Here is a 13,778-nt window from a genome sequence, read left to right as displayed (position 1 = left end):
ACACTTGACATGTTGCGTTTATATTTTTGTTCAGTATAGTATTCATTTTTTATATCTGTCCATATTGTCCATGAGTTTCTAGTGGATAAAGCATATGTTTCAAGAGAAAATAGCCTAATTAATGAAAAAAGCATCTTATCAACAATGGCATTATTTTCAATTAACTCTGCAACTCTTCAAACTTTAGGATTTTTCCCAACTGCCACCAGTTTGGCACCAAAACGTTTAAAAGTAAAATAAAATAAGTGTACAAAACATATATAAAGGATATTTCATTCTGAAACTCAGAAATATTAAACACAAATGGTTTCACTAAGTTAATGGTTTATATCAGGGATCGGCAATTTAGCGGCCTGACCCTCGGTTCAATTTCCCCTCAATCAGGTTCTCAACTTACTGTTGCGAGGTAGAATAGTAGAACACAAGGTGCAATTTCGACATTTGGTTGTGCATAAAAATATTTTCTCTTGTTATCTCAGTCACTGTTTTTCACTCAATTAGCCCATTTCAGCTAACATTTTTTAGATTGGTAAATTAGTCTAGTGGCCAGCTATCTAAACTTGTAGTAATTAAGGTCGAATTAGAGTTCAGATTCGTTGTGGCCCCCACCCCCATCAAAGTTGCACATCCCTGGTTTATATTAAGGATAATGCTTTACAGCTTTGTAATTATAAAAATAAAAAAATCTTATTTTATTATTGTATATATTGTACATGTGATAAGGCCACACAGAGGGCCATAGATAATTACAGACACCTGTAATAATCTGAAGTACCCAAAAGGTCACCAGAAGTAACCTTGTAAAATTCCCCAAAATCCTTGAAAGTTATAAAAATTCTAATCGTTTACTGGTACACTTCAAAAGTTAACAGTAATATACCCTCGCTTTGCAACTCTAGGTGCCGCCTATTATCTGTATATGGAAGGATATGCCTGTCAATATAGACATTTCACTCCATTTCTGCTCACATCCATTTCTCGAAAGAGCATGACGCTATCAGCCTTGTTCCTGAACCAAGTCATCCTGAATTGGCTGTCCCCACTTAAACAAGCCTATCCTGGATTACTTGAAACAGACCCAGGCCTTGAGTATAAAACAGGAGTGTTCTTCTGTCTTCTGTCTGGAGTTAGCCTTTAAACTAAGCAAAACTGCATCAGTTCCTGCAATCTCCGATGTGATCTCCAATGGACTGGGCAGAATCTGCGCTAGGGACTAAGATTGATGGGCCCAGTGATTTCTAAGAAGCCAGTCATACTTCCTTGTTTCGTCAGCCCACAGAAATAGCCACCTGCTGCTCGGACCCGTCAACAGAGAAGGCCAAAGCTCTGTCAGATTGCTAGCCTAGCGCACTAGCGCTATAGCACAAACAGTGTCACTGAGTAAACAATGGTGGAAAAAAATGTCCACTTTGAACTAAAGAAAAACTTTCGTAACGAAGGAGAGGCATTCCAACATAGCACGGATATCACGGAGATTAGATTCTATAATTTTATTTGAGGTCATGGCCACTTTACTGCTGCTTTCATTGTGGATCTATGAAGGACAGAACCTGTGAAAAAGGCTAAGAATTGAAACTCAAAAGAGTCACGCTTACCTGGTGAATGGTTCCATCAATTTCCACTGGAATGGTCAAATCAGCATTGTTCATAGGCTGTTGGGAGCAAGAACATACCATTTAAGAATCAAGAACAGAACAGTTTGTTTGAATTAAGTCATTAAACGTGCTTTACAAGCTTGTACGGAACACATTAACTCTAGTTTGTGGGGGGTTTTATATTTTAAAAAATATGTTTGAATGAAGTCATTAAACATGTGCTTTACAAGCTTGTAAAGACTGTAAAGCGAAATTAAAGGCTCACCATCAGCGACTTCAGAAATAACAGTATGTAAGTAATATGTTTCCATTTGAGTCACCGAAATATACTGTATTTGACAACACCCATAAAAGTGTGATTTATTTAGATGGTTCTTATACCTAAAATATGTCTCTCAAATGTTAGGTTAATCACGAGTATGTGCTATGTAGGACACCATGACCTAAATTCATAGTCTATTCATAGTCTATGAAGTAATGTTGAGTCTAGCATTACATACATCACACATTACATACGTATACAGTGCCTTCAGAAAGTATTCACACCCCTTGACTTTTTCCACATTTTGTTGTGTTACAGCCTGAATTTAAAATTGAGAATTTTATGTCACTGGCCTACACACAATACCCCATAATGTCAAGTGGAATTATTCATTACAAATTAAGCTACAATAAGTATTCAACCCCTTTGTTACAGCAAGCCTAAATAAGTTCAGGAGTACAAATTTGCTTAACAAGTCACATAATAAGTTGCATGGACTCACTGTGTGTGCAATAATAGTGTTTAACATGATTTTTTAATGACTACCTCATCTCTGTACCTCACACATTATATGTAAGGGCAATCAGTCGAGCAGTGAATTTCAAACAAAGATTCAACCACAAAGACCAGGGAGATTTTCCAGTGCCTCGCAAAGAAGGGGATCTATTGGTAGATGGGTAAAAACTAAAAAGTTGACATTTAACATCCCTTTGAGCATGGTGAAGTTATTAATTACTTTGGATTGTGTGTCATTACACTCAGTCACTACAAAGACACAGGTGTCCTTCCTAACTCAGTTGCCGGAGAGGAAGGAAACCGCTCAGGGATTTCACAATGAGGCCAATGGTGACTTTAAAACAGTTACAGTGATAGGAGAAAACTGAAGATCAATCAACCAAAATTATAGTTACTCCACACTGTTAACCTAATTGACAGAGTGAAAAGGAAGCCTGTACAGAATAAAAAATATATACAGTATATATTTAAAAAATGCATCCTGCAACAAGGCACTAAAGTAATACTGCAAAACATTTGGCAAAGCAATTAACTTTTTGTCCTGAATATAAAGTGTTATGTTTGGGGCAAATCCAATACAACACTGAGTATTTTTTATTTATTTATTTAGCAGACGCTCTTATCCAGAGCGACTTACAGTTAGTGAAACATTTATTTATTTATTTATTTTTTTATACTGGCCATTCCCTCCCCTACCCTGGACGACGCTGGGCCAATTGTGCGCCGCCCATGAGTCTCCCGGTCGCGGCCGGCTGCGACAGAGCCTGGATTCGAACCAGGATCTCTAGTGGCACAGTTAGCACTGCGATGCAGTGCCTTAGACCACTGTGCCACTCAGGAGATGAGTACCACTCTCCATACTATGCTCTTCAAGCATAGTGGTGGCTGCATCATGTTATGGGTATACTTGTAATCGTTAAGGACTGGGGAGTTTTTCAGGATAAAAAATTAATGGAATGGAGGTAAGCACAGGCAAAATGTGAATGTTCCTGAGTGGCTGAGTTACAGTCTTGACTGAAATCTATGGCAAGACCTGGAAATGGTTGTTTAGCAATGATCAACAACCAATTTGACAGATCTTGAAGAATTTTGAAAATAATAATGGGCAAATGTTGCACAATCCAGGTGTGGAAAGCTCTTAGAGACTTACCAAGAAAGAGTCACAACTGTAATTGCTGCCAAAGTTGCTTCCACAAAGTATTGACTCAGGGGTGTGAATACTTATGTAAGTGAGATATTTCTGTATTTCATTTTCAATAAATTTGCTGTCATTATGGGGTATTACTGTGTGTAGATGGGTGACAGAAATTGTTTGAATTCAGGCTGTAACACAACAAAATGTGGAATACGTCAAGGGGTATGAATGCTTTCTGAAGGCACTGTAGTTATATGCATGGGTTTTGTTAAATACACATAGTTAGAATGTTTTCAAGGTTTTACTTGAACATTTTTGACTCCATGCCACGTCGGACACCATGTCAGAATTTGACACTAGCAAATTTTGGAGAGGCACTTGCTTTTGCTCTGTGGAAGTTCTACCAGGACACCAGACTTGTTCACATCACTAGCTTCCTCATGGTCATTGGTTCACATGCATAGATAGCAAAATAATTTCAAATCCATTTAAACAGATGTCAGTGATTCAAAATGTCCCGGTTTTCAATGTCCCCTCTCTTACTCCCCACCACTAGCATGTAGTAGCCACCCAGACATCCAGGTCAGTGAGCACAGGGTTGATGCCAATCTGAAATCACTCGTAAATAAAACAATAAGACACTTTTTTTAAACTACTCTGTAACATGTAATTAAAGATGATTGAAAATCAAGTTTTTGACATTTCTATTGGTATTCTAGTTTAATACATACACCCAAATTTACAGTATTACTCTGAAATCAATAAAAGTTGCCATATTATGGAAGCAAACAAGCCAACTTAAATTAGAATAGGACAAACTGTATATCTCTCAGATAATATGACATGAAATATGTATCTCAGAGAATCAAAATCTTTCATTTACTATACGTTCCCCTCTGTTACCTTTTTGGACAATCAATCCAATTATATACACACTACACCTTGTGACTCGCCTTCAATCAAATGCTGCCACTTTCATTGACAGTTTAAACCTGTGGCCTATCTGGTGACACCCTTTGGGACAGACTGTGATTAGATTGCCAAGACCACCTGTGGTAGGCAAGAGCACATTATGCCCATTATGCAGCCAATCGTGGATATACCGAGTAGCATACAGTGAGGGAAAAAAGTATTTGATCCCCTGCTGATTTTGTACGTTTGCCTACTGACAAATAAATTATCAGTCTATAATTTTAATGCTAGGTTTATTTGAACAGTGAGAGACAGAATAACAACAAATACATCCAGAAAAATGCATGTCCAAATTTTTATAAATTGATTTGCATTTTAATGAGGGAAATAAGTATTTGACCCCCTCTCAATCAGAATGATTTCTGGCTCCCAGGTGTCTTTTATACAGGTAACGAGCTGAGATTAGGAGCACACTCTTAATGGGAGTGCTCCTAATCTCAGTTTGTTACCTGTATAAAAGACACCTGTTCACAGAATAAATCAATCAATCAGATTCCAAACTCTCCACCATGGTCAAGACCAAAGAGCTTTCCAAGGATGTCAGGGACAAGATTGTAGACCTACACAAGGCTGGAATGGGCTACAAGACCATCGCCAAGCAGCTTGGTGAGAAGGTGACAACAGTTGGTGGATTATTCGCAAATGGAAGAAACATAAAAGACTGTCGATCTCCCTCGGCCTGGGGCTCCATGCAAGATCTCACCGCGTGGAGTTGCAATGATCATGAGAACGGTGAGGAATCAGCCCAGAACTACACGGGAGGATCTTGTCAATGATCTCAAGGCAGCTGGGACCATAGTCACCAAGAAAACAATTGGTAACACACTACACCGTGAAGGACTGAAATCCTGCAGCGCAAGGTCCCCCTGCTCAAGAAAGCACATATACAGGCCCGTCTGAAGTTTGCCAATGAACATCTGAATGATTCAGAGGAGAACTGGGTGAAAGTGTTGTGGTCAGATGAGACCAAAATTGAGCTCTTTGGCATCAACTCAACTCGCCGTGTTTGGAGGAGGAGGAATGCTGCCTATGACCCCAAGAACACCATCCCCACCGTCAAACATGGATGTGGAAACATTATACTTTGGGGGTGTTTTTCTGCTAAGGGGACAGGACAACTTCACCGCATCAAAGGGACGATGGACGGGGTCATGTACCATCAAATCTAGGGTGAGAACCTCCTTCCCTCTGCCAGGGCATTGAAAATGGGTCGTGGATGGGTATTCCAGCATGACAATGACCCAAAACACACGGCCAAGGCAACAAAGGAGCGGCTCAAGAAGAAGCACATTAAGGTCCTGGAGTGGCCTAGCCAGTCTCCAGACCTTAATCCCATAGAAAATCTGTGGAGGGAGCTGAAGGTTCGAGTTGCTAAACGTCAGCCTCGAAACCTTAATGACTTGGAGAAGATCTGCAAAGAGGAGTGGGACAAAATCCCTCCTGAGATGTGTGCAAAGCTGGTGGCCAACTACAAGAAACGTCTGACCTCTGTGATTGCCAACAAGGCTTTTGCCACCAAGTACTAAGTCATGTTTTGCAGAGGGGTCAAATACTTATTTCCCTCATTAAAATGCAAATCAATTTATAACATTTTTGACATGCGTTTTTCTGGATTTTTTAAAATGTTATTCTGTCTCTCACTGTTCAAATAAACCTACCATTAAAATTATAGACTGATCATGTCTTTGTCAGTGGGCAAACGTACAAAATCAGCAGGGGATCAAATACTTTTTTCCCTCACTTTAGATAAGAATACTCGCTAGAAGCAAGTTTAATAGTAACTGCAGTTGATTACCTAAATAAACATTAATTAACATCAATTAATATTCCAAATAAATCTCATCACAACGGATACATGACACAAATATAGGAATGTTGTAAACAGGAAGGGGCATATCAGACAATATTTGATATGGACTATAATTTCAATACCAGGTGTAAAAGGTTACCTGGAATTCAAATGTATTCTTTAAAGGGATAGTGTGAGAGTTTGACAATTACTTACCCAGAGTCAGATGAACTCATGGATACCATTTTTATGTCTGTGTGCAGTTTGAAGGAATGACTGGAAGTCTATGGGATCAACTAGCTGATTGTGCATACTCTAGACACTAGTTAGACCTCTCACTCAAACCCTTGTCATTTTTGTGTCTCATGTTGCACCTACCCCAAACTTTCCATGACTATTGTTATTATGTTACAGAATGTACTCAGAGTATTTTCAGATTTTGTTATCAACAAATGCTGCGAAAAGTACAGTAAATGTAATAAAATAAAATAAAATCAACAGTGTGATGTTTGGATTCAGTCTTGTGTCAAGTGAACTGTTGGGTCCTCACTTTTGATCGGATAATTTCCCCATAATATGTGTTCCCTTTCAATTTCTACCATGGTTATGCATATTTGTCTCATTTATTCTGCTAGAAACGTTAAAATGTTGCCCTATCCATGTAGGCCAATTCCCACAAGTGTAAAGGGTTAAGAAATTAATATTGGTATGGACAAAGAAAAACAAAACAATGCTCTTTATCAAATAAATTATACTTTTTTATTACGCTTTACTAATTAGTAATAAAGAGAGAGTGGAAATCAATCAAGTATACTCTGTTAGCATTTGTCCTCAAAGAGCGGGTCGCTCACGTCAGCTTACCTTGAATGAACTGTGCACTAACGTTTCATCCAAATCAATCACCACACAGATCTTCCCTGAGTCTTTTGACTTGATTTGAGGTAGCAGAGGTTTTGCCGGGACCTGAAAATAAATAGTTAGATGTTAGGTCAATGAGCAGCCAAATGATGAAAAAAATAACTTGTTTCAAAATATTCAAAAAAATGGAAAAGTGGTGTGTGCATATGTATTCACCCCCTTTGCTATGAAGCCCCTAAATAATATCTGGTACAACCAATTAGCTTCAGAAGTCACATAATTAGTTAAATAAAGTCCACCTGTGTACAATCTAAGTGTCACATGATCTGTCACATGATATCAGTATATATACACCTGTTCTAAAAGGCCCCAGAGTCTGCAACACCACTAAGCAAGGGGCACCGCCAAGCAAGCGGCACCATGAAGACCAAGGAGCTCTCCAAACAGGTCAGGGACTAAGTTGCGGAGAAGTACAGATCAGGGTTGGGTTATTAAAAAATATCAGAAACTTTGAACATCCCACGGAGCACAATTAAATCCATTATTAAAAAAGGGAAAGAACCACAACAAACCTGCCAAGACAGGGCCGCCCACCAAAAGTCGCGGACCAGGCAAGGAGGGCATTAATCAGAGAGGCAACAAAGACCAAAGATAACCCTGAAGGAGCTGCAAAGCTCCACAGTGGAGATTGGAGTATCTGTCCATAGTACCACTTTAAGCCGTACACTCCACAGAGCTGGGCTTTACAGAAGAGCGGCCAGAAAAAAGCCATTGCTTAAAAAATAAATGAGCAAACACGTTTGGTGTTCGCCAAAAGGCATGTGGGAGACTCCCCAAACATATGGAAGAAGGTACTCTGGTCAGATGAGACTAAAATTGAGCTTTTTGGCCATCAAGGAAAACATTATTTCTGGCGCAAAACCAACACCTCTCATCACCCCGAGAACACCATCCCCACAGTGAAGCATGGTGGTGGCAGCATCATGCTGTGGGGATGTTTTTCATCGGCAAGGACTAGGAAACTGGTCAGAATTGAAGGAATGAGATGGTGCTAAATAGAGGGAAATTCTTGAGGGAAACCTGTTTCAGTCTTCCAGAGATTTGAGACTGGGAAGGAGGTTCACATTCCAGCAGGAAAATTACCCTAAGCATACAGCTAAAGCAACACTTGAGTGGTTTAAGGGGAAACATTTACATGTATTGGAATGGCCTAGTCAAAGCCCAGACCTCAATCCAATTGAGAATGGTATGACTTAAAGATTGCTGTACAGTAGTGGAACCCATCCAACTTGAAGGAGCTGGAGCAGTTTTGTCTTGAAGAATGGGCAAAAATTCCAGTGGCTAGATGTGCCAAGCTTATAGAGACATAGACCAAGAGACTTGCAGCTGTAATTGCTGCAAAAGGTGGCTCTACAATGTATTGGGGTGAATAGTTATGCACGCTCAGGTTTTCTGTTTTTTTGCCTTATTTCTTGTTTGTTTCACAATAGAAAATATGTTGCATCTTCAAAGTGGTAGGCATGTTGTGTAAATCAAATGATACAACCCCCCCCAAAATCCATTTTAATTCCAGCTTGTAAGGCAACAAAATAGGAAAAATGCCAAGGGGGGTGAATACTTTCGCAAGCCACTGTAAATACCACCTGCTGTGCCAAGCAATAAGAACCTTATGTTCACCCATATCCTCCTCTATTTTAGTTGTGTTCTCACAAATTCAATCCAAAGCCAACACATCCAAAGCTAACACTAAATTAACAATTTGTGAAAAATTAAAACATTAAAAAATAGGCCTAATATTTAGACAAACACATTTCACTATTTTCTCTTGTAAATTTCAGTTTGTTGTCACTCCATGAAAAACGTTCATATTCCACACTTCTGAAATTTCAAAACGTAAAGCTGATCAAATTAGGTGCATGTCACAGCTATTCCAGTGCATTTCAAGCAAGGTGCAAAGACCTTGAAATACCTGTTCTCTAGGCAGGATGCAGTACTCGCATTCACAGGACTGCAAGGGCTCCTCGTCACTCAGCTCCTCCTCAGACTCATCTCTAAGTTGTTCAGAGGCCACAATCTTAAAAAATTCATGCGACTCCGTTTTCTCATCCAGCTCACTTTGTTCAGAGGGCTCTGTTTGTTCGGCATGATGTGCAAGTGGCTCGCTGTCTATTGAGTCTTTACTATGTTCAGCACCATCGAGAGGGAGACTTGTTTTCTCAGACACCTGCTCTGAAAGGTCCTCTGAATCTGGGCGTTGGAGATGATCTGAGACCCCATTGTGTTCCTCCCAGTTCTGAGACAGATATGGTGTGTTCAGCTGCTCACACAATTCAGATGACATGTTTTGCTCATCTATCTCTTCGGAAGAGGTTGTGGAGGAATCAGTTTGATCCCAATTGAATTCAATACCATCAGGCATAGCTGGTTTGCTTCCTTCAGTGCATAATGCAGTGTCTTTCGTTATAACCTCAAACGATTCGGGAGATTCATTCTCCTCAGCACATGGAGCATCATTCTTTCCCTCCCCAGTGCAGACTCCATCAGACTCAGGAGTGCTGGCATAATCCAATCTTTCATTACACCGATCATGAGAGTCTTCTTCAGTACAGAATCCATTAGCTTCTTGATTAACATTAGATTCATTGGCTTCACGTTGATATTCATTGTGCTCTTCAGCACTTGGTTCACAGGCCTCAGTGCATAGTGCATTATTTTCCCCTTCGGTTGAGAATTGTGTATGTTCACTGCCATATGCATCGCAATCTTTATCACACGGCTCATAGGATCCATAAGCTTTGTATAATTTGTCTTCTGCGATGCATATTGTCTGGATTTCTTCATCACAGATTCTCTCTTCTTCAAAGCATGGTACACCAGTTTGATCTTTTTGACCCTCATATGCTTCTTCATCTTCAACAGAAGACACGTCAGAAGAGGATCCATGAGAAGCTTCCTCTGCACTGTGTTCGTCGTACTTGTTGTCCTCATCAACTAAGGGTCCATTGACCTGAGCGTCACCAGCTTTATTTTCAGCAAAGCAAAGTTCATCTTCCTCAACAAAGGGCTCATAGGCCTCAGCCTCTATAGCATTGTCTTCTGCTACAAAAGCTTCATACAACTCAACTTCATAAGCTGTGGCTTCTTCAAAACAAGATTCACATGATTCCTCATCTGCAAAGGATCCAGAGGCTGATGCCTCATCATCAGCACAGTCTACATTAAATTGGCTATCCTCAGCACAAGCATCATAAGATTCATCAACTTCTTCCACTTCTTGACTAAAAACTTCAAGCCTTTTTTTTGCGCAGGGCATTTGTGTTTCTTCCACATTCATAATGGACACATGAGTTTTGTGTTGTTCGAAAAACAGCTCATGCACCCCTCCCCCTTCAAAACAGGAGGTATAAGGTCGCCTTTGAGCAAAAGCACAAGTATCCTCTTTATCAAATAAGTCAAAGAATTCCTCAACAACCACTGCATCCGAGTGAGGTTTGTCTTCATCAGCATTGCTTTCCTCAAATTCTACCACATCTGCACAATTATCAAATGATTCCCATATCTCTGAATAGAGTTGAGTTTGATCATCACTGGATTTGTCCTGTGCTCCTTCTTCCACTAATGCTTCATATGATTCAACTGAATCAGTTAATGGGTCTGCATTTATACTGTCATATATCAAAGATTCAAAAGACCTTGTTTCAATGGATGAGCACTCAGAAGACTTGTCTTCCTCATAATAAAATGAACTGCTAGGCTCATAGCATTTGTCATTTGTGCTTTGATGTTGACAAAGATAGCTCTCACAAGAATTACATCGCTCAGACTGTTCACACTGCAGACTTGTCTCTCTTTGCTCATAGAGAGTGTTTTGCAGTTCACAGTGTCCAGAGGATATATCATATTCAGCAGATTGATGATTGCTTTGTTCAGCAAGCAGAGTTTGCTCAGAAGGTTCATGAACTTCAGAGATCTGTCTACTTTCATTGGGAGCATCTTGTTCAGCATAGTGTTGAGAAGGCATGTTCAAATCTGAAGAACGTATAGGTTCTAATATAATGCAAAACTCAGAGTCAAAAAGCCCACAGATTTCAATTTGTTGAACTGTTGGCTCAGAGGGCTTTAAATTCTCATCAAATGGCTTTGTAGTCTCATTATATTCTGCTGAGTGTTCAATATGATTGTATTTTTCTGAATACTCACAAATTCCAGTACAGTGCTCAAATGTTATGATTGATTCATTCGGTTCAGAGATATCAGGTATGAAGTCAGATATCTTACATTGCTCTAAAAACTCAGAGTTCTCAGCAGGTTCACTTGACTCAAAGGAGTTACAGTGTTGATCAGAAGACTTGCATTGTTCAGATGACTGGAAGCATTCTGTGAAATGTTCACAGTGTTGGCTAAATACATTAGCACAGTGCTCAGAGGACTTGCTGAAGTCAAAGCACTCACAATGTTGAGAACATTCTTCAAATGATTTGCTTAACTCAGAAGACTTATACTGAGTAGTGTGCTTGTGGAGAACAGGATAGTCCTCACAAGGCTTGTTGATGCATTGCTCAAAGCCCCCAGAATGTCCATTATAATGCACAGAAGGTTTGCTCTCTTCTGCATGTTCTCCATTCATGCTGTAATGATCGACACTGTGCACAGCGGGATCCATTTGTCCATTGACCTTTTGGTGTTCAGTATAGTCCAAAGAGTTTTTTATTTCGTCCGAAATAATGCAGGGTTCAGCAGAATGCGCAGAAGACTCATTTGAATCCATGGCTTCAATTAGTTCAGACACCTCGCAGTGTTCAGCAGGCATGCTTGCTTTTGGAAAATGTGTAAAAAGATTTGCTTTGACCAGAGTGCCTATTCAGGTACACAGGGAGCTGACTTTCTCGAATAGGTTTGTAGTGTTCAGAGGTTTTGCACTTTTCCAAGCATAGAGAGAGAGACTTGTTTTCTCTAGGCAGTCCAGAGGGCTGGCAGCTCACAGACTGCTCCTTTGGTAGTGGTGGCTTGCACTGCTGGGGGTATCCACAGCCCGCCTGAGACACCAGCAGCAGAGTACACGTTGACTTGACAGGTCACAACCACACTGAACCTAGCACAGGGCCCCCTCTCCTTCAGACCTAGACATTTATTTTGGGGATTCAAGAGACGTGACAAATAACTCCTGGAATATCAAATCACTATAAAAAGCTGAAGTAAGGCATAAATCTGAAACTGACACCCGAGATGCGTCTTGATCACCTGATCTGTCCGTAGCGAGTTAACTGCCATGTTGTTTGTCAAGTGTTCACATAGAGTCATGGGCGGCTTTGTCATCTGCCAAAAAATTTGAATTGACTTTTATAATCTCCTGTTTAGTAGGGAATGCTGTAAAGCAGGGATGGGCAACAGCGGCAGTGCAATTCTAACCGTTTTGCTATGGGGTGTGGAGAAAATGTTGCTGTTTAAAGAAAGTTTGTTGCAATTCTACACATTTTGCCATGGGATGGAAAGAAGATTTAGCAATTTTATAACATTGGGCGGAGAGGGAAATTTGCTGTTTTACCGCAACATTTGGGAAATTCTAGACATTTTGCCATAGGGTGGAGAGAAATGTTTTTAACATTTTACATTTTAGTCATTTAGCAGACGCTCTTATCCAGGGTGACTTACAGTTTAGTGAATACATATTTTTTTATACTGGCCGGCCCCCGTGGGAATCGAACCCACAACCCTGGCGTTGCAAACGCCATGCTCTATCAACTGAGCTACATCCCTGCCGGCCATTGCCTCCCCTACCCTGGACGACGCTGTATGATATTTGAATGAGACTGACTAACAAAATCAATTGGGCCCTCTGGGTGGTAATTCAACCATGATTACTACAAGTTTAGATAGCTGGCCGCTAGACTAACATACCAATCAAAATGTTAACATGGGCTAATTGAGTAACAAGAGAAAGACTGTTGATGCACAACCAAATTTCAAAATGGTACCTTGTGTATACTACTATTCTAACTTGAAACAGTAAGTTGAGACCCCGACTAAGTTCAAATATAAACAGTTGAAGTCGGAAGTTTACATACACCTAGGTTGGAGTCATTAAAACCAGTTTTTCAACCACTCCACACATTTCTTGTTAACAAACTATGGTTTTAGCAAACTATGGGTTTGGCAAGTCAGTTAGGACATCTACTTTGTGCATGACACAAGTAATTTCAACAACTGTTTACCAACAGATTATTTCACTTATAATTCACTGTATCACAATTCCAGTGGGTCAGAAGTTTACATACACTAAGTTGACTGTGCCTTTAAACAGCTTGGAAAATTCCAGAAAATGATGTCATGGCTTTAGAAGCTTCTGAAAGGCTAATTGACATAATTTGAGTCAATCTGAGGTGTACCTGGGGATGTATTTCAAGGCCTACCTTCAAACTCAGTGCCTCTTTGCTTGACATAATGGGAAAATCTAAAGAAATCAGCCAAGACCTCAGAAGAAAAATTGTAGACCTCCACAAGTCTGGTTCATCCTTGGGAGCAATTTCCAAACACCTGAAGGTACCATGTTCATCTGTACAAACAATAGTACGCAAGTATAAACACCATGGGACCACACAGAAAATCTGGACTATCCAAATAAAGTGTGACCCAGGAAATCAACTCTAAAAA

At 40.0% G+C, this 13,778-nt stretch overlaps 1 protein-coding gene across 1 annotated transcript in view; it reads right to left on the bottom strand.

The window, feature by feature from the left end:
• LOC121562837 overlaps positions 1–12,194 on the bottom strand; it is a 29,307-nt gene extending 17,113 nt beyond the window's left edge. The window contains exons 1-3 of the mRNA XM_041874999.2: positions 9,097–12,194; positions 7,131–7,232; positions 1,596–1,652 (exon numbers count right to left, since the gene is read on the bottom strand). Of these exons, the coding sequence (XP_041730933.2) occupies positions 1,596–1,652; positions 7,131–7,232; positions 9,097–11,937 (3,000 nt within the window). The 5' untranslated portion in view covers positions 11,938–12,194. The remainder of the gene's footprint in view (positions 1–1,595; positions 1,653–7,130; positions 7,233–9,096) is intronic.
• Positions 12,195–13,778: the final 1,584 nt, after the last annotated feature.

Source organism: Coregonus clupeaformis, chromosome 23 (genome assembly GCF_020615455.1).
Source record: "Coregonus clupeaformis isolate EN_2021a chromosome 23, ASM2061545v1, whole genome shotgun sequence".
Lineage (NCBI taxonomy): Eukaryota > Metazoa > Chordata > Actinopteri > Salmoniformes > Salmonidae > Coregonus > Coregonus clupeaformis.
Note: the sequence above shows the minus strand (reverse complement) of the source record. Positions and strands in the feature narration are given on the sequence as shown.